Raw genomic sequence first — 21621 nt, forward strand, 5'->3', positions numbered from 1 at the left:
TGCGCGAATACTGCAAACACAAGCGTTCCAAAGTGCAAAAAGCAATCAAGCATAGGTGGAACAGGCCAGATTGGCTGGCCAAAGAAGATTGGAAGAATGCGAAGAAAGCAGCGCGCGAGAATCCCGACAAGTGGAAGCAACAAAAGGATGCAGCCAGAGCGCGAGTAGAGGCAGGGAGCTCGCACCACTTGGGGAGCGGTGGATGGGCATCATTTGAGGCCGATTTTGTAAGTGTTTTTGCATTGCTCATTATGTTCGATAGTTTAGGGTTTATGAGTTTTTTAATTCTAACATAATGAAATCTTTGTATGTTTTGACAGTGGTCGATGACAGGACGTGATCCCACACCGTACGAGCGCGAGTACGCAGGCAAGAAGGGCTTAAACGCCCTGATGGACATTCTCAGTTCTCGCGGCGGCATGGTTAGTATTAGGGTTTACTCTTTTCTATTTTTGTATTGTTTTATAAATGTCGTTATATGTTTAGACTTACTGAAAGCTGTCTTATTGTCTTTTTTTGCAGAATCCGACAGATACGCCGCTTGGACGTGATGAGACGTCTCACTAGACGATGTCAGTTTAGCCGTAGCTAGATAGCATTAGTTTAGGGTTTCTCATAGCTTATGTATCATGAGACGGATTTTATACGTCTTTTTGAACCATGTATATTATTACATTTGTCACCGTAGTTCATTTTGCCAATCAATTCTTTATGCCTATGATGTTGTACAATTGTCATTATTACATTTGCCAATCAATTCATTTTGCCTATGATGTGTACAATTGTCAATTTTACGCTTGTCAATTTTGCAAACAATGCGTCTTGTGGGTGACTATTTTACGTCTATTATCTACCCTTGCACTTTTTTTAAAAAGTGAATCAAGTACAATATGGTTGATGGGTGGCAGGGCATTCAATGCCCTGTCACCAAAAAAAAATTCTCTCGAGTGTCGCTATTTATGGCTCTGTAGCGTCGCTATGAGCGTCGCTATAGTCTTCAGTGTAAACGTCGCTATAACCGTCGCTATGAGCGTCGCTATGAGCGTCTCTATATAGCGACACTTATAGCGACGCATGTAGCGACGCCTATAGCGACGCCTATAGTGACGCTCTCGTAGCGACGCTATTAGCGACGGTTTTAGCGACGTCGGGGGTTATAAAAACCCAGTGTATTTCCGTCGCTAACAGCGTCACAAGAGCACACAACCTCTTGTAGTGGTATTTGACGTACGGCTTGTGTATTTGGCGTTAATTCAAACCCATTGACCTACGGCTTGCCATACACGGTCTTGACATTGCTTTAAAACTACTTAATGAACTACGGATGGTTTCAGTAGGCATAGAAGCCATTTCCAAAGTCCGTTTGCGTTTTTCATACAAAACCGTAACCGGATTTGACCTACAGCTTGTGTATTTGGCGTTTCTTCTATCCGTTTGACCTACTGCTTGCCATACACGCTCTTGACATTGCTTTAAGACTACCTAGTGGACTACGGATGGTTTCAGAGAGAGAGATCTCTCTCTCTCTCTTTCCTACACACACACACGATGTGGAGAGAGAGAGAGAGAGAGAGGGGTTGGGGGGGGGGGGGGGGGGGGGGGGGGGGGAAAGAGTGCCATAATACCTGCTGCGGAGGTTTCGGCCAAGATCTGAGAACGCGCGCGTTGAGGGCGAAAATGGCCCCTTCGCGTGGGTTCGGCTTTTCTCCCCCAAATTCTTAGCGTCTATATGTGCGTCGATAACTGCGTCGATATACGCGTGAAAAACTTTACCTTTCTATACATATATCCACGGACATATTGACGCAGTTTTCGACGCACATATCGACGGAGTATAAAAACGTCGATATGGACGTGGAAAGGCACGGGCGTCGATATATAGGACGTCGATAACTTTGGGTTATGTTGTAGTGTATCCAAAAAATTTGTCGACCTACGGACGCTCGCCAAACCTCACTGAAATCAGAGAAAGCGAGCAGGCGTGTGCTGGAGCAGCTGACGACTAAGCCCAGGAGGACGCAACCTGCTCTGATACCAATTGTTGGAATTAGGGTTGCAGAGAAACACACACAGCTTGGAGAAGACGAAGGAAGCTCAAGGCACACAATAGAGAGTGTGTTACCTAGTGTGCAATGGAAAGATAGATAGCCCTAGAGTGATGGGCGTATATACAATGCTCGTGGGAAAAAATCTCCTAAAGAGGGAATGCCCCGGCGGTCCTAGTGTGTTCACACACATCACTACCACATGTATATGGTAACAAATAGGTGTTCTGGTTGCAAAGTGGTAAGTGAGGACCTTGTGCACCTTTTCAAGGAGTGCCCGACTATACGTGGGTTGGCAGGGAAGACGTGCAAATGGATACAAAAGGCCTAGAAGATTGGGTTCTATAAGAATGACCTAATCCTGGGCGGTAGGGGGATGAAAACCCAAGTGCTATTGATTTGCACACAAATTGTCAGATTTTGCTACTTTAAGAAAATATGGAAGGCAAAGAATTATCGGGTCTTTGAGAACGATCTATCATGTGCCGGCTCCTCAAGGGTCGTACAAGAAAGTAAAGAAGTGATTGCTTCATTTGGTAAAAACAAAGATCCTGATCAATGGTATTGGCCCATCAACGAGATGCTGGTAAGCTAGGGATAGTATGGGTCATTTGCATGCATTTGGAGCCCCCTCTTGTATCTACTTGGTTTTGTGGATGCCCTGGCTCTGATTGTGAGCATGGCTAGTCTTGTAATTTTTTGATTTGCTTAATATAACATCATTCACTTTCGTGAGTTCGAAAAACAAAAACTTTTACTTATATAACTTTGAGTTGCATCATGCTTTGTTTGTAGACATGTATGCTATTTAATATGATGTTTGTATAAACTATAAGTAGGAGATTTGTGAACATGTATGCTGTTTAATATGATGTTTGTGTAAACTACAAGTAGGAGATTTTTCTACATTCTAAAACTGCACACATTGAAAATGCTTGTTTTGCACATGAGAGATAATAGCTATCAAAATAAACATAAATTCATACCTTTTTTGTCCATATCAATAAATCATAACAAATTCCTCTTGAAAAACCAATTGGAGCAATGTTTTGACAATTTTTTTCTACCAATGTTTTGACAATTTAACGTGCAAGATTGAATCCCCACAAAAATATGTATTTGATTGAATCACTTTAAGATCATAGTTTTGTACTAAAGCCACATTGAAATTTGTAAGACCATAAAATACCTTTCATTCAACATTTTGAAAATTGTAATTTTTTGACTTATATTTGTAGTAGACATGAAAACTACACGTTGATGATTTTTTTTTTTCCTTTTTCAAGTGTTATTACCTATCAGAAAATTCATTAACATGAAAAATAAGGTTTTTAGGGCAGTTATATGCCCTGTACTATTTTTTCAAGAAAACAACTTTCTTTTATAGAAAACAACTTAAAATTTTGGCGAGATTTTATCCTTGAAACTTTTAATGATTCCCTTAGCATACGATTTATTTTTATTCAAAAAAAATCTCAGATTTCTTCGTGTCATTACCTAAATGCACAATAAACAAAACCTCAAAACTCTATTTCTATCTACATAAAATAAACCTAAAGTACTTTAGTATCTGAGGACACTCGAATGTCCAATTACATGACTGGTGTTAAATTATTTTTTCCAATGCCAACTAGTGCTAAATTGTTTTAGAATGCCAACATGACCCTTCACCTTGTTTCAATTTTCGGTATATTCAGGATTAGATTGCTTTTTGTCAAGCAAGAAAAACTCCGGATCTGAAAATTTATGTCTTCCTGAAAAAGAAATTCATCCCTCCCTCTCTCTCTCTCTCTCTCTCTCTCTCTCTCTAGTGATGTCATGCTATTCGGCCTCGTCAACTGGCTTACAACCATTCTTCTTTGGATACACAATGAACCCAAGACTAAAGGTCTCTACCGTGAAGTTGTAGGTTCTTGAGCTCTCAATTGAACCCCCCCCCCCCCCCGCCTCGCCCGTCGCCGTCGCCCCCGCCCCTCTCTCTCTCTCTCACACACACACACACACACACACACACACACACACACACACACACACAATGAATTTGGGCATTGGACTCTCGACATCCGAATTGTAGGTGCTTGATAGGCTCCCAATTGAGCTAACATTGATAGCCCCCACCCCCCACAAACACATACACAAAGGGAGAATTTGCAAATAGAAGTTGGACATTAGTTGCTAAGTTCATAGTGAATGGAGGCGGCTAATGACGTCAGCATACATGTATATATAACTCAATACCGTTTACTTCATGAGGATATGCGAATTGCCTTCCGTTAACCACCAGCCCATCTTGGCACGATGATCATGCTCATGTTTTCCCTTTTAACAACGTGAGAGAAAGTGACAATTGACCTTGAAAGATAGGGAGGAGCATGCCTTTTGCATCAACCAATTTCAACAATTAAAGAGTTATTTAAAGAGTATAGTTAGTAAAACTTGTGTACTCTATACCTAGTCTCTAGGCTACGCCCCTAGCCGGTTAGGAAAGCATTCATATGCGGTAGGGTTGAGGCTAGCAATATAGGTAGTTGCAACAACAAAAATGGTAGGAAACTAGTGGGCGCAAAGATGCTAATCCTAACTCTATTGAAACTGGTGAATTTGGAATGCTCGGGGTTAAGGATAGCATGATGTTGTGGGTGCAGGTAAACGTTGCCACGCTTAAAACCCGTCCAAATACGATAGTTAATAGTGTTCCTTGGGTCAAAAGATTGCGTGAAAGAGTGAGAGTGTACAATAACTACACTATCACATATTCTCTATGGGCATAAAGGAGCCCTTTTGCTAATAAACCTAGAGTTCTTGTGAGTCAAGGATTGGGAGCTTGACATGTGTAAAAGAATGTATGTTTGAGAAGGTGTGCTTGAGCTCAAAAGTGGAAGGTGGTCCCAACTAAGTGGAGAGTTTGAGAGATGATCTAATTACATTTATGTATCCCTAGCTCATGATTGCATCAAAGAATTGGATTTTCTCAAAGATATTGAAAGGTGAAGAGCTTGATGTTGAGACAAGAGACGCAATCAATTACAATGAGAGTTGAAGGCTTGATGTATTTTATTTTAATAGCATTTTTGTGAGGTAGATTTTCAACACTGTACCATCCATTTCAATACCTATCCATTTCAACCAAAGCTCATGAGCCACGTCTCATGGGGGGGGTCAAGGAGGACTTTGTGTGCAAGAAATGCTAATCCATCTTTAGCTCAAGGAGTCCACCTTCCAAAAATCACATGTACCAGGTGCGCTCCAGAGGTATTTTCATAATCCTTCTCCACTCTCTCTTTCTCTCTCTCTCTCTCTCTCTCTCTCTCTCCATCATCAATTACATGACCCCTTCTCTTTCCTCTTATACATGTAATTTTTTTATTTTTTGAAATTGAAAAAACCATGAACTCACTTGCTACACTTACACATAATAGAGGTAAGACCTATGGCAACTTAGACACCATCCTCTATTTTGTATCAACGTACTACTAAAGTTGGCATGCCTCTATCGAATCTTGCACTTTGTCATCACTATGGTCATTGGGGCTACCTGTGTGTCACCCTTGTATGCTTCCGTAAGCTCAATGTCACAGTCGACGTTGTTGAAAAGAGAATATCACTTAATTTTCCATGCTTGGGTTGAAATGCAAAAAAATAATTACAAAAATTACAAATCATGATTTTTCACTACGGCCAATGCCTCTGTATGAGCATTGCTAATAACAAATGAGCTGGACAATGAAGGTAATTAGCTATTACCAACACAACTGATTTTTATTTGACTTCACAGTGTTTTGGTTTCTTCATTTACTAGAATGTTCTATTGTTGACAAATATGAGCTTCTTTCACTTGATTTGTTCTTAGTTGTGGCAACCAAACCCACAACAAAAAACCAATCTTCTTAACCACAATGGTGGGCTTCCATGACATTGGCACCCTAGGTGTCAATCTAGGTGGTTTGTTGTCAATCTAGGTTACTAGAAAGGATGGCATGGTCAACTTTGTGCTTTGATTTGATGACGAGGTGGTGACAGAGGCTAAGGTCATGTGTCTAGCGGAGAACACACAGTTGCGTCGTCATGCAAGTGTGAAAGAGAGGGGTGGTGTGAACACAACAATTGGGAGGTATGCTCTTTGTGAACACAACAATTGGGAGGTATGCTATTAGAATGGAAGATAGGACACGCAAAGGAGAAGGGAGGGATGGGCCGGTGGTTTGGGACAAGGCGGTATAAGAGTTAGGGTAAGGTAGAAAGGGTATATAAGGGGGGTAGGGGTTGAACACGGACTTAATCAAAGGTTAAGGTTGTGCAAAGGCCTATTAAATTTTTTTTTGGAGACGAAGATGACCTACGCACTCAACAACACGGCAAGCAAAGGATTAAGGGAGCAGAGTGGTAAGAAGCCCACGATCAGGGTGGTGCAAATTCACAACCCTGTGTATGTGCAGACGGACGTTCTCAGCTTCCCGTCTCTCGTGCAGAAGCTGACCGGCATGCAAAGCAGTACGTCTAGTACGAGGAGCGACAGCTACACGTCTGGCGCCGACAGCGCCAGCGCTAGCCTCATGAGAAGTCCATCTCTAGAATTATGCAATCTAGCAGGCGCCGCGCAGCCTGAGGACGGCGCGGCGGAGGACCGGCGTGCTTGCGAGCTTGTCGAAGATCTCATCGGCTCTCTCAACTCTGCGTGTGGTGCTGCTGCTGACGGCTCCCTTGGCCATTGTTGCTGTAGTAGTAGCTTCCATAATTCCATGTATCCCTCATTCCACCACCATCAAGCTCATCATCATCATCATCATCATCAAGAGTACTGCCGTTCCCTGCAGAATAAGCTTGATTTGGGCATAATCGGCGCCGATCACCATGACCGCTTGAAGTCTTTGAAGATGCAGCAGCGCCATGGCTTCAGCGATCTCGATATCTGGGCTGGCTTGCTTTCGGACCAAACCTTGCCCGATATCTCCACGCTGCCCCCTCTTCTTTTCTAGATAACCTTTCCACTCCCCTAACTTTTACTTTTTCCTTTTGCCCTTTTTTCTTTACTGTCAAATAAGCCATTTTTGTAAGCATCTCAACACCAAAAGGTCCCTCTGTCAAGGTCCTGCTAATCCTCTTCTCTCCCTACTTTGGTAATCACCATTTAACTCACAGCCCTTTGTGTCTAAACTAATTGGCCTTCATTTGTTCAAAAGTGTATATTCCCTCATACTCACTATACTATACTAGAAAGAGCATAAAGGTGATGCACTATTTTTGAGAATATACTTGCACTTTTGTTAACAACTTCAATTTACTCATTCAAAGAGCTCAAACATTTAATTTTTTTGTCCAATGGAGAACTTATGCATGCCTCAAATTTGCTCCGAATTTTCTCTTTAGAAGTCTGTGAAAAAGAAGACAAAGAGCTTAACATTGACAAATTGATGACATTGCACTCTCCAAGGACTCCTTTGCCTTGTGTGCAATTTAGTAGCAACTCATTACTTATATTATGCTTTTGTTGCCACCAATGTTGAAGCCTTGCACACTTGAGAGAGCTATACGACTTTTGCAATGGGCTTTGAATTGCTTGGAAAGCTAGACTATACGCCATAGCATAAAAGAGACAAAAGCATTGCTTCATTTAATATAGCTACCATTAGGCATGCTCAGTAACATAGAAGTATAATGGAGGAAGCTAATTAACAAGTGTGAATATGGTGTGCTTGAGGAGAGAGACTTGTAAAAATTTCTTCTAGATTATATAAAGGATCTTGGGGGGTTCACTCAAAAATCTGTATCACACCCAAAGTTTACGTCGTCTTAAGATTTCATTGCTTCTTCGCAAGGACGTCTTTCATTTGTAGGCTCAAGGTTCAATCAATTGCCGATATTTATGGCTAGCTGGCAAGTGATTACTAAGTGTATTCTAGACTTTAAGATTGATTCACAAACAAGATGGTGAGCCTTTGGTAGCTCTCATGCTCCCAAATGACGCTAATGTATGATGACATGCCACAAACTGTAATGGTTGGATTTATTCTACTTTCTATAATTAGGCAAATGATATTATTTGCAGCTCCTCACTTTGCTAGCAATAGCTACTTGCTCTAGTCCACAAAGTGGGAAGCTCCTCGAACTTTAATAATGCATGTTACGAAGCTTGGAGGGTCGTTATGTACAAATTATGTATATCGTGTGCTTTTAAGGACTGTCTAAAACTCTTTATCTGTAAATTATTGATGAATAAAATACACCCTTTTTCTATTCAATCTGTACTTTTTTTTTCTCAGTTTCTTTTTACGACCCTTTTGTATATGAAAATGTGAGAAAAATTTAAATTTACTAACCTCTTCTGTTGCGCTTATCGCATGCTTTCAAGGACTATTTTCAAAACTCTTTATCTGTAAATTTTTTACAAATAAAATACACCCTTTTTTTAATTCAATTTGTAATTTTTTTAATTTTATTTTACGATACGCTTTTGTACATAAAAATGTGAGAAAAATTTAAATTTAATAACCTCTTCTGCTGCACTCACATGATAGTCATATAATCATTAACTACCCCCCCCCCAACCCCCGAGTTACGAAGTCTCCTTTTCAATTTACACAAAAGGACATTAAAAGTTTCCTTCTCGCATTTGTTGACAACTAATTCATAGGAGAAATTTACCTTAGTAGTTAATAAAGCTTACAAGATCATATCAATGTCCATGTGACTTTAATCCATCTACAATATGGTGTTGAAAGTTTGCAGCCCACATTGCATCACTTCCCAATTTATACTCTCATTTTTCACTTATCATTGGGCTTGCTTCTAACAATCTCCCTATCCAATTGCACACTGTTGAGATTTCAAGTTCTAGTTGTTTAATCAATAGGGTATAGAGGAGCAATGGAATATGTGACGTCTATACTACTAATTTTATAAAGCGTATGCACCTTTTCCTACTTTTTCAAGGATATGCAATAGTCTAGTTGTATTCACCACTATTTGTTGCTTGATCCCAGATGTCTTTATATCCAGCGAGGCCTTTGGTCTTGATCTTTTGATCATTTAATTTTTGTGTATGCAATAGGTTTTTCATCTTTCATTATGTTGTTTTGGTAAGCCTAAATACTCCACCCTCGAAAATAGTATGTTCATATACCGCATATACCAACGTTCCATTTAGCTTGAGATAGAGTATTTTCTAACGATTTAATAACTATGGTAAGTGGGTAGAGCTCTTACAAGCGTAATATGCCCATGGAACATAAAGCTTGTTTAAGTGTAACATGACACCTTATACTACAATCGCATGTAGAAAGTTTTTGCAAATCTTCCATTTCGGTGTTGCAAGAACCTCGATTGATGCTGCAATCTTCACAACTACTACATAGTAGTGTGAAATAGTGTTTTGGGTGCATGCATGCATAGTGTGGTCACTTGTTGCAAGAGGTACATATTATTTTTGGTATGCTATAAATTTTGTGTAGATTTTTTATTTTCTACAAACATTTCTAGTAATTATGGAATCAAAGCCATTATGAGAGAGGAGCTCGACAAGAACAACTTCCATAAATTTAAGTTTAGAGTGAACAATTTTCTAAAAGGTAAAGGTTATTATATGTACATTGAAGGTGAACAATGCATCGGTGCTGCTCGAGGAGAATCCTACTCCTGACGAGGTGAAAGCTTTTCAAAATTGGAACTTGGAGTAGAGAAAGGCAACATATTGGTTATTTACCATTGTGGAGAATACCATGATTGGGCATATACATGACATAAATTACACTGGAAGCATGGGAGAATTCGGTCTCAATACATGTGACTAACAATAAGGCAAGGAAGACATAGTTAAAGATAGAGCTCAACACAATAAGTTTATGAAGGACTATGTGTTGAATTTTAAGAACATATATGTGAATCCCTTGCATCTATTGGTGTCAAAATTGATGATGACGACAAGGTGGAAGCATGCTTCCATGGTTTAGGGTCAAAGTAAAAGCAATTTAACACCTCTCACTGAAGAGCGTGTGGTGTGTGCAGAGTGTGAGGGAGAAGAAGAGCACATGTAGAGTGTTGGGGGAGATATCAATGAGTATTCAAAAGTTTCTCACTTCTCCTTATTGTTTTATGATCGATAGAAAAGATAAGGTTAGTACAATCAATTGTGATGGGTATCTGGCCAAATGTGATATGAACCCTAACAATCTCTTCACTTTTGATTTGAGTCCACGGGCGTTATTAGCTTTTGAAAAATGCTATGTGCAGAATTGGATCATTGACTCAAGTGCCAATTTCATGTTACTCCTCACAAGGAGTGGTTCTCTAGTTATGCTTCTACACATGGTTCAGTTAAGCTAGGTGACTCTTATCATCAGCATGGGATGTATGGCATTGGGGATGAGAATTTGTCATGCGTAATGGCATTGAGTCCATAGTGGGAGGTGTTCGACGACATATGCCAAAGCTAAGTAAGAGCTAGTTTTAGAAGGACATCTTGATTATCTTGGATACACTACAGTGTTTGGCAATAGTTTGTGGATTATCAAAAAGTGTAACTTGGTTATGCTCAAAGACCAAGAATTTGGCTCATTATATTCTTTATTAGTCTTTTCTATAAAAGAGAACTCTATCCATGTAGCCAAGCTACCTTCTACTGAGTTGTGGCGTAGCTGGCATATGCACACATATGCACCAAAAAAGAATGAAGCAATTGTAGTGTTTTGGCTATATCGCTGTGTTAAACTATTTTGCTTTTAGTTTGTGTGAGCATTGCATATACGTAAAATAGACTAGGCTTAGCTCATCACCAATAGATAGAAAGTTAGGGAATCCACTAGATTTGGTTTATAGCGATCTATGTGCGTCTATGTTGCATAAGTTTTGAGGGGGGCATTATATTTCTTGACTTTCATAGATGACTCTACTCAAAAGGTATGGGTCTATTTCTTGAAGAGGAAAGAAGAAGTTTTAATGTCTTCTAGAAGTTCCTAGCTATGGTTGAGAGCCAGTCAAGCAAGAAGTTGAAGGCTTTGTGCACTGACAATGGAGGAGAATATGTTTCCACTGAGTTTAAGGACTTTTTTAGAGAAAATGAGGCATTAGGAGGTAGTTCAGTACAACATACATACTTGCTCAAAATGGAGTTTCTAAGAACATGAATAGGACTATTCAAGAGAGAGTCACTTCTATGCTATCTATGGAAAATCTACCTCAAGAGTTTTGAGGAGAGGCTATTGTGACAACCGTACATATAATCAACAGGTTTCCTAGTACACCGAGTAGTGAGGAAATTTTGAATGCTCACTGATAGCTCCACCAACACTTTGTGTGTGATCTTTTTCTCCCTAGAGCTCCTTATTGTTCTATAAATAATGTTGGTACAATCAGTGTGATGAGTGTTGGGCCAGTTGGTCTGAACTAGATAGTGTGAAGGGGAGCATGCAATGCAATTTGAGTATAGCTCAATTATGGAAAATGAAACTTGGGAATTAACAAAGTTACCAGAGGTCAAACAAGCATTGCCTTGCAAATAGGTGTATAAGAAGAAGTACATGGTAGAGAACTACAAGCCTAAGTATAAGGTTAGATTGGTTGTTAAAGGATTTAAGAAAAAGAAAGGCATGTAGTTTGATGAGATTTTCTCTCCAATAGTGAAAATGACTACATCGCATATTTTGCTTGGACTAGTAGCCATTGAGGACATGGAACTTGTCCAAATGGACGTTAAGAGGGCTTTCCTTCATGGGGATCTTGATGAGGATGTCTACATGAAGCAACTAGAGGGCTTTAAATTCAAACCTAAAAAGCCTACAAGGACAAAACTAGTGTGTAGATTGTGTAAAGCATTGTGTGGACTAAACACGGGGGATTCACTAGTCGATTCCATATAGTACCATGTGAGTGTACAATAGGGGTTTTTTTTGGCAAGTGTGCATAATTCTATACAATAGGGGCAGCCCCCTGAAACTTTCATACATATACCGTACATTTGGGGGGGTAGAGAATACTATAGGGGACACATGTGCTATCCTTTTATAATCTATTAGTAATTATTCTCTCTCCCTCTCTCTCTCTCATATGGTTGCAGGGGTAGAGAATACTACAGGGTACACATGTGCTATCCTTTTCTCGTGTGTCTCAGTAATTTCTCTCTCTCTCTCTCTCTCTCTCTCTCATATGGCAAGGGGAGGTGGGGAGGAGGGAGGGGTAGAGAATATTATAGGGTAGACATGTACTATCCTTTTTTAGTCTATCAGTAATTATTCTCTCTCTCTCTCTCTCTCTCTCTCTCTCTCTCTCACACACACACACACACACACACACACACACACACACACACACACACACACACACACACACATGTCATGTCGCAAGAAGAATAAGAAGAAGAAGAAATGGACATTGAGACTAGAGAGGGAAGAGGACTTGGTTTTGATGAAAATGGCTCATAGTCACTAATAGACTGTAAGTTGATTGCACACCAAGAACATTAGGGCCAATTTGAGGCCAAAATGGGTTGTTTCTTCTCTCACTAGGAGGCCCAAGAAAGTATAAGATGGAGCCTTGTGTACAAAAGCATGGCATTCTAGGACACATGTCACCTTCTTATTGGTCTATCTCTCTAGAACCTTTTCACTCTTTTGGGCATAAATTTCACAAGGAAGGTCCAAATTGGGCGCTCAATGGTGTGTTTGGTAGCTCTAGATGAGACCTTTCCAAAGAGTACTCATGTTGAGAAGTGAGCACTTTAATAAATTTTTCACCACCATAATTGGTATCCTCTGTTTGAGAGCCTTAGGCAACCCATTTTTACTCTTGGGAGGGTCACTTAAAAATTATGTAACTATCACATGAGTACAACAGAAGGGGTTATTAAATTTCATGTTTTCTCACATTTTTACGTATAGAAGGGAACCGTAAAATGGAATTGGAAAAAAACAATACAGATTGAATTGGAAAAGGGTGTATTTTATTTTTTTAAAATATAAAGATAAGGAGTTTTGAAAATAGTCTTTGAATGCAGGTGATATACATAATTTATACATAGTGCCCCCCCCCCCCCCTCTCCGAGTTTTTGCTTCAAAGTGGCCCTAATGGATAGCAAGAGAGAGTCTGGGACAACTTTAATGGTACAATGGATCGCTTCAAGTTTTGGAGCCCACGTCTCTCTCACTCTCTCTCTCTCTCTCTCAAATCGTAGCTGTGCTTAAAAAAACCTAAATTTAGTGTGATTGCACTTACAAATTGTAAAAACTACCTCTTAATTAATAATTTATAGGTGGGAAAACCTATGTAGAAAAATTTAGTGTCTCTCTCTCTTTCTTAGTTAACAAGCAAGGTGAGAGGCCTAGAAGAGAAGTTGTTTTATCTCTCTTCTGCATTCTCTCTCTCGGAAGAATAGTACGGGGGTGAAAACCCCCCATAGGGCAAGCTAAAAAGTGGAAGGGAATGCCAATGAATGGGTGTAAAATGAGCTATAATGGACAGAGGATGAAGGTGTTTGGTCGATGATAGTAGGAGGTGTGTGCATGGGTGTGTAGCTAAGGGAGGAGGCAAGAGAGCCAAAGAGTGTAGAGCAATAGGTAGTAGGCCCGGGGCATTCACTAAGTAAAATTTTCTTATATCATGTGCGCTCACCAAAATGGATTTTAATTACCCCTCTTGTACACATGAATCTAAAAATTTACAAGAAATCAAAATCCATTATGTTGAGAATGCACGTGCTATGTTACATATACTTTTTGTGTGAATTTATATATATATATATATATATCCTCTCTTGAGAGAGAGAGAGAGAGAGAGGGAGAGAGGGTAGAGAGAGAGAGAGGGTATGTATATATATGTATCCTTAGGTGGTGAGTGACTCAGTGTACAAAAAAAACAAAAAATCTCCCTTCAAGCTTTTGATAACCGTCCTGCTTACCCATAGACAGTGAAGCAACTAGAGGTAGGTTTAGTGCTTAATAGAGACTGGAGTCTGAAACTAGCCAGTGCTATTCCTTAAGAACAAAGAAAACTGTGAGTGAAGTACAAGATAGTATTTCGTTCTTTGATTTTTCACATGCTTAGAAAGGGCTGTTCCACCACACACATTGTTGTTATTTCTGTACTGTTGAGTTCACTTATGTTTGCATAATCATTTCAGTTATAGGAGTAGGTTAGGAAAAAAATTACACCATCATTTATGGCCCAAAGGATCGAGGGAAAAAGTGTCAAAAACCTTATTTTGGTGTTGAAGACCATAACTCGGAAAAATTGAAGAAGTGATGGTCACAGCTTCAAAACTGGACCAAACCCAGTAAAACTTTCAAGAAGGGGATAAAAAAACTTGTCGGAAAAGACTGTGAAAAAACCTGTCAAAAATCTTGCCAAACATGGATCGCGATCCATGTACCTTTTTGACAAAATGTGCTAAAATTATTTGCTTAGCTTAGGACAGGCTCTCAGGCATCAGAACCTTGAGTTTGGTGAGAAAAAGAGGGCTAGAAGGTCATAAAAATCAAAAGATTGGAGTGAGCAGACCAAAACCTTGGAAAAAAGGGAAAACAAGAAAAGACTGAACTTTTATTTGTCCAAATCCAAAAGGGATGAGAATTGGGACCAACTAGAAGCAAGGAATCCACAGAACCAAATTTCATGTCCAGGTGCTTCCCAACATGGATCGTGATCCATGTTCTAGGTAGCCATCTGACATTGAGATTTGACCAGAGTACTCCTAAATACTAGTTGAACAACTTTCCCAAAAGGGGCCATAGACAAAAAGTGAAAAAAGCTGGTCAAAATACCAAAAAAGGAGTTGTTTGCAAAAAACCGTAAAATAGACACAAAACCCTGCTTCTCACTTAGAAAAAACTGACCAAATCCAAAAAGACAATAGCATCATCATACCTTGTGTGATTAGCTCACAAAGGGTCATACCAAAATCTTGCCAAACATGGATCGCAATCCATGTACCTTTCTGGAAGTTTAAGCTGATAAAGGACAAGCAGTGAATTGGTAACAATTGGAGCACTTTATTCTCAAGGACCCTTATCAGAAAATTTCAAAAAGAGGGCAAAAGGTGGCAAAAATCAGATCAAGGGGGGAAGCATTGACATAAACCCTAAAGCTGACTTTTATCTCTCCAAAAAAGCTTTAAGGCATTCAAAAACCATATAGTCAGCATCACTAGGCCAAGGACTAGATGTGGGACAAAATTTAGTGTATTTTGACACAAAGGAACATGGATCACGATCCATGTTCCCCTAACACAAATTGACACCAAACTAGTACCATAGCTAGAGGGTATCACAGAGAGTCTAGTGGTCCTTCCAGAGTTGAAATTGGAAGCAAGAAACCATTCCAACAGCTCAGAACTGACAGAAGCTCAGGCAAGTGACAAAATCAACTTAGCCTCCAATCATGAGATTCATTTGAAAAAAATTTGGTACTAGAAGACCTCTTAATCATGTTAAAACTCATGATAGCAACCAATGTTCAATTGGCTTCTCAACATGGATCGCGATCCATGTACCTCTGAACAGAGACAAAATCTTACCACACAAGGAGCTAGGCCATAACAACCAGGTGCTTCTTTCAAAGTTGAAATTGGATCAAAATTGTTGAGATTGTGTCTTTCACCACGCCATTCGTACAAACGGACTATGAATGGAAACCTCTACCATTGCCACATGTGGCAGCTCAGCAATCATCCACCACCATGGTCACGAAAATATCGGTTAAGAAATCAATCATGGAAACCAAGCCTAGGCAATTGTGGATACCTAAACGCCAAATCAATACACGTAAACCTACATTGCCTACAGAAAAATTAAGCCATCACAAATTGCCCACCGTTGTTGTCAAACGGCCTAACCTGATGGACCACTCTCTTCAACATCCAACCACACTCAAATGGGTATGGCAACCAAAACAACATCACCTTCACGATGCCTCTTCTAGTGGATCCATAACTAAGAAATTTTGATGGCAACCCAAAAAATGCCAACAACCGACATCATCGGCAGCATCAAAACTTTTGCAGGTCAAAGTCAAACACAGAGCACGCCTTCTACAATTACTATTGTTCGGACCATGCAGCTTCCAAGGAACCTCGCTACCAACAGCCCCTGAACATATTGTTCAGCACCTATCTCTTGCACAGCAATTTGTTTTCCCATGCACCTCCTCCATGAGCATCATAGAGCCACACTATACGGCTATGCATTGACACGCGCTTTATTCCCATGCACTCTGACACATGCTCGTTGCGGATGACTCACTCTAGGAAGGAGGGAAATGCGGCTGGAGTATCATTTGTATATACAATTATTATCATCCTACTTCTTTTCTTTTCTTTTCGTTTCCTTTCTTTCCCGTTTCCTTAAAAAACACAAGTTTTTCAGAGCCTGACAGACTCTTAGTTGGCATAATCATGAGCCATATCGTCACCATTTAATACCAGAATAAGAGTATGTATATAAGGGAGGTGACACTAATTTTGGCTAATTTTTGGCCGACTAATAATCATTGTAAATAATTTTCTTTTACAAAAAAGCAAAAAACGATAGGTAATCAACAAAAAATTGATAAGTCGAGCCAGGAAAGTCAGAATTGACTTTTGAAAGAAAACGCTGAAACTTCAAAGCAAGGACTTCAAACATGGCAGATATGGAAAAATTCAACACAGGATGAATTTTGAGCCAACTTCTGAAGGATCAAAACTGTAGATCAAACGCCATTTGTAAACCGAATGTCAGAATGACGAACGGTTTAAACCGCAGGTGATATGCCCAACAAGATATGAGCAATGAAGGTAAGTATAAATGGGGCATTCTAGGTAGGCTGGGATCATATAGTCAAAAAAGGGCAACAGAAGCTCATTTGCATTCAGAGAGAGAGAGAGAGAGCCACAGGAGCATAGAGTTTTCGGAGTTGCTTCTGCTTGCTGCGACCACCTCGGTGGATCTCACTACACCAGATTTGACAAGTATGATCATTAACCTTGCAAGAGCATGTGTGTGTGACCCATACTGCATCAACAGTGCCAAAACAACAAATCAAAGCAGTACAAGGTCACAAAATCGGCAAACTAACAGGGCCAATGAGGAAGTCCAAAACCCATCAAAAACAAGAAAAAGTTCATCAGTAGACCCCAACTACCTGGCAGAATCAGCCAAGCTAAAAATAGTAGGAAAAGGTGCTGGAACAGAGAAATTTCTACAGGAGCAACAATAGAGGCTCAAGAAAAAAACCCCATGACTGCTTTTGCAAAAAGCATCCCAACATGGATCGCGATCCATGTACCTTTTTGCCAAAATCAGGATAAAAGTGGCTCACTAGTTGGACAATGTACAAATAGTACTGGTGTTGCAAAATGATCACAAAAAGTGCTTTACAGATCATCAAACCCACCCGGATTGCTACTTTCAGTTTGCAAATGGTCTTTTGGTCAAAATTACTACTAAAGTACTTTGGGAAATTTCAAACTCTCCTCGAAGCCTATCAACAAGAAAATGTAACCTAAGAATGGTGATGGGATCAAAATCAAGCAAAAGTTTACTTGCAAAATGGTGAAACTTGCAGGATTCAATTTGCCTTCTTAAAAGAATTCAATGTCTGGGGGAAATTGCCAAGGAACCAAGCAAAGCTATGAACTACAAACCTCAATCATCATAAATCAAAGCAAGGAGATATTTCAGGCAAAACATGACTCCAAAAGTGGTTGCCAGAAATAGATTTGGTCAAAACAGAAAAAATATGGCCATAAACTAAAAAATGGGGCAAACTATGGAGAAACATGTCCAAAGTTGAAAAAATTTCACCAGTGTACTAGGAAAACCTGTAACATTTAATGGCCTAATAACTTATGTGTAGCGGAAATTAGCATGAACATAGTGGGCATTTCATTAGAGTAGATTCCTAATGAGAATTACAAGAGTGCTTGGGTGGAGAGAGCAACAAAAAGCATAACACCTAGTTAGATAGCATCGACAATACTTTCAAAAGAGAGAGCAATTAAGCTATTGACAACAGTTGAGGACCGGATTTTCATGGAGCCGGTCCCCCCTCCAAAAGGCTTTGTATTATGGTTTCTCCCATCAAGAGAGACATTGTACAATACAATTCTTTGTGTTCCTTCAAGACTAGCTAGTGCAATGAAGATGGAAACTTCATGCACTAAGCAAAACACTTAACAAATACAACTTGAATTATCCCCGTTCTCAGACCCAAGACCTCACACACCTTCGAAGATGGTGAGAGCTAGCAGGGTATGAGAGTAGATTGAGAGGAAGAAGGAGTATCTTACGAGAAAGATGTACATCTCCTCACATAATCACTCATATGTAGCATAGCTTAGCTTAGTAATTAGCTTGGTAGAGGAGATGAGCATGCATTGAAGCTTGGCTCTTGGTTGGATTTGCATCCACATGCCAAGAGAGTGTTGATGTAGGCTTCTATCTCACAAGCTTGGAGTAGGTGATGAGTTCTCCATTAAAGCTTGGGAAGAGATAGTCTTCTCTTTCTTCACACATGAGCTTGTGTCAGTGTGTGTGTGATAATGCCTTGCAAAAATCAGCCCCCTCTCTCTCTTGGGCGAGCCCTCTTGCTAAATGCTCTTCCTGAAGCCTCATTGGCCCTCCCCAAGTCAAGCCAATTACAATTAAGCAGCATAAGTGATAGCCTTCTGACATGTGTCCCCCTTTCCCCTTTTGTGAGAGCTTTAGGTAATTAAATAATTAAACTAAACTCTCATTGAACCCCTTTGCCTCCTGGCCAATAGGAATCAGGCAAGTCATGGGGCTCCTGAATGCTCATTGGATCCCTTGGGAGATTGCCCAATAGTCTTCTAGGAGACTTAATTCTCATTGGTTTCTTTTATTAAATGTTTTTAAATTAATTAAACTAGATTTACTCTAGCTTGATTTTCATTGGTCCACTTCAGGGGTCATCCAATAGAAATTGGGCACACCTTGTGGGCATCTGGCCTAGGGAGCTGACATGTGTCCCTCATTCCCTTTGTGTAAAGGGAGCCTGTGTGTGTGTGTGTGTGTGGATTTCTCTCTCATCCCCTACCTTTAGGGCTCGCCCCCTCCCATGTAGGGATGCGCAAAGACTTTTAGGGCACACACAAAGCATCCAATTTTCCCTAGGTTTGACCTTTGGACACAACCTTTGAATTTTGGAACCTTAGCATTTTGGAAGTCTTAATGGGTTGAACCTTAGGGTCTTTTTAGCCCATTGTTTCACATGGCTCTTTTGCAGATGGCCCCCCCTTTGGATCCCTATTTTCCCTCCTTTGGATCCCTACTGTGGCCGGTCTGCTAGCTTAACCAATATTCTAGCTTTTTCTCCCCTAGCCTTCCCCACATTAATTGATCAGTTTAATATGAGGAAATCATTTAGGAGAATTAGATATTGATTATTATGACATTACCTCTCTCTTGAAATCATAGTCGTCCTCGACTATGGTGTAGATAAGATAAAGCATGTTCATGAGTCCTTTTCTTAGCGGGTAGAGGATCCCTATGTTACCCTACGACATCATTCCACAATGGATGACTAGTTCATTTGGCGCTTGAGAGTCTGAGGCTGCCGCAAGCATGTCTGCACATTAGTCCTATCAATCTTCCATAGTAGAGTGACAAGCTCTACTTGGTGTTTGGGAGACGTCGTCTCCGCAAACTTGATCTAAGCATGCATACTACTTCATTTTTGTGCACAAATAAAGAAAAAGAGAGTCTTATAAGACAAAAATTTTGTTCATTTTTAACATTTTGTACATTTGCTTACTCTTGGGAAGCATTGTAAGCATTGACAAGGTTTAGGTTATCCTTTAATTGTATGCCTTGCATCATCTAGCATCTTCAAAAGGATAATTCTTAAACTTAATAAGATATTGTCGGATAGTCTTACCGCCTCTTAGTACCTTGTCTTCATGTCGGAGAATAGACTCGGGCTGCAGCACCTCTTCTTGGTCCTCGATCTCCGGTGGGTCTTCAATAGTTGGTTCTTGAGGTGGCTCTCCTTTGTAAGGCTTTAATAGGCTCACATGAAAAGCATTGTGTATGAGCCAATAAATTGGGCAACTTGAGTTGATAGGCCATCTCATTGATTGGCCTAAGAATCTGAAAGGGACCATAGTACCTTTTTGTTAGTTTAGCATAGTACTTTTGGTGACCCGTAGGATTCTTGCCCGTTGTGTGCCTTAATCGAGCCTTGGGAAACTTTAACAAGACCCAATCTTTTTCTTTAAAGGCTTGGGCTCTTCTGTGCTTGTCAGCAGCAGTCTTTTGCCTTTGCTGTGAGATAGAGATAGCATCCTTAATCTTTTGGAAAGATTCTTGTAGGTCTCGGCTATACTCATCTGCAGCGAAGATCTTCCCATGTACCTTAAGTAGCAAGGGACTTTTTGATCTTCCCTCAATTACCTCGAAAGGTGCTTTTCCTGTGGAAGTATGTACAGTGTTATTGTAAGCATACTCCACTAAGGGTAAGTACTTCTCCCATTGGGATCTTTGATCTACTTCCGTTACATAGGCTTTTAGTAGACCGAGAATGGTTAGGTTAGCTATTTCACTTTGGCCATCAGTTTGTGGATGATAGGCTGAAGAGAAGTTTAGCCTTGTTCCTAAATTCTCAAAGAGACCCTTCCAGAAATTACTGGTCATTCTAGGATCTCTATCCGACACTATGGACATGGGCAAGCCATGGTACTTGAAAATTTGTGAAATAAAGAGGGTTGCCATTTGATGGGCTTTGATAGTCTTTCTGACAAGTATAAAATGAGCTTGTTTACAAATCATGTCTACTATCGTCCATATTCCCGTATTCCCATGGATAGACTTAGGCAATCCAAAGATAAAATCCATGGATATGCTCTCCCATGGTGAATTAGGGATTGGCAAGGGTTGAAGCAATCCAAGTTGCTTCCCTCTATCAAATTTTGTCTTTTGGCATACCACACATTGGAAACATACTCTTGTATGCTCACTTTCATGGTAGGCCAATAGAAATATGTTTCAATTCCCTTTAAGGTAGACTAAATCCCTCTATGCCCCGCATAAGGTGGAGCATGAGATTCATACATTACTTTCTCACGTAGTGAGTTAGTAACGCATAGTCTATTGCCATAGAGAAGATAACCATCTTGTAAAGTAAATGGTTCTTCTTTCTTCCCTAATGCAAGGGCTGAAATCACATCTCTAAAATCGGGATCAATAGCATACTCGTCTATCATTGAAGATAGATCATTGTGAGTTGCTATGGAAACCGCATTCACTCTCGGCCGTCTTGAGAGTGCATCAGCTACTTGATTATGCTTGCCAGCAATGTGAGCAATATGAAAATGAAATTGCAAAAGGAAATTTTCCCACCTCATTTGTTTGTCGGAGAGCTTGGTCTGTGTCATGAAGTACTTAAGACTTTGGTGATCCGTTCGCAGAATGAAAGGAGTCCCCAATAAATAGTGCTTCCATGAGTCTAAGGCATGTAGAACTGCAAGGAGTTCTTTTACATATATGCCTAGAGCTTGCTCAACAGGGTCGAGCCTTCGACTCTCATAGCCTATGGCGTGCCCTTCTTGGAGCAAAACAGCTCCAAGGCAATCACCACAAGCATCGCATTGGACCTCAAA

At 40.1% G+C, this 21621-nt stretch overlaps 1 protein-coding gene across 1 annotated transcript; it reads left to right on the top strand.

Annotated features, from left to right (window-relative positions):
* Positions 1–6141: 6141 nt before the first annotated feature.
* LOC147444884 (uncharacterized) lies at positions 6142–7295 on the top strand. The gene has a single exon (XM_086527955.1). It carries the CDS (start codon positions 6377–6379, stop codon positions 7019–7021), a length of 645 nt encoding a protein of 214 aa, XP_086384081.1. The 5' UTR covers positions 6142–6376; the 3' UTR covers positions 7022–7295.
* The last annotated feature ends 14326 nt before the right edge of the window (positions 7296–21621 follow it).

The sequence above is a fragment of the Adiantum capillus-veneris genome, chromosome 13 (genome assembly GCF_014529385.1).
Source record: "Adiantum capillus-veneris isolate H3 chromosome 13, ASM1452938v2, whole genome shotgun sequence".
NCBI lineage: Eukaryota > Viridiplantae > Streptophyta > Polypodiopsida > Polypodiales > Pteridaceae > Adiantum > Adiantum capillus-veneris.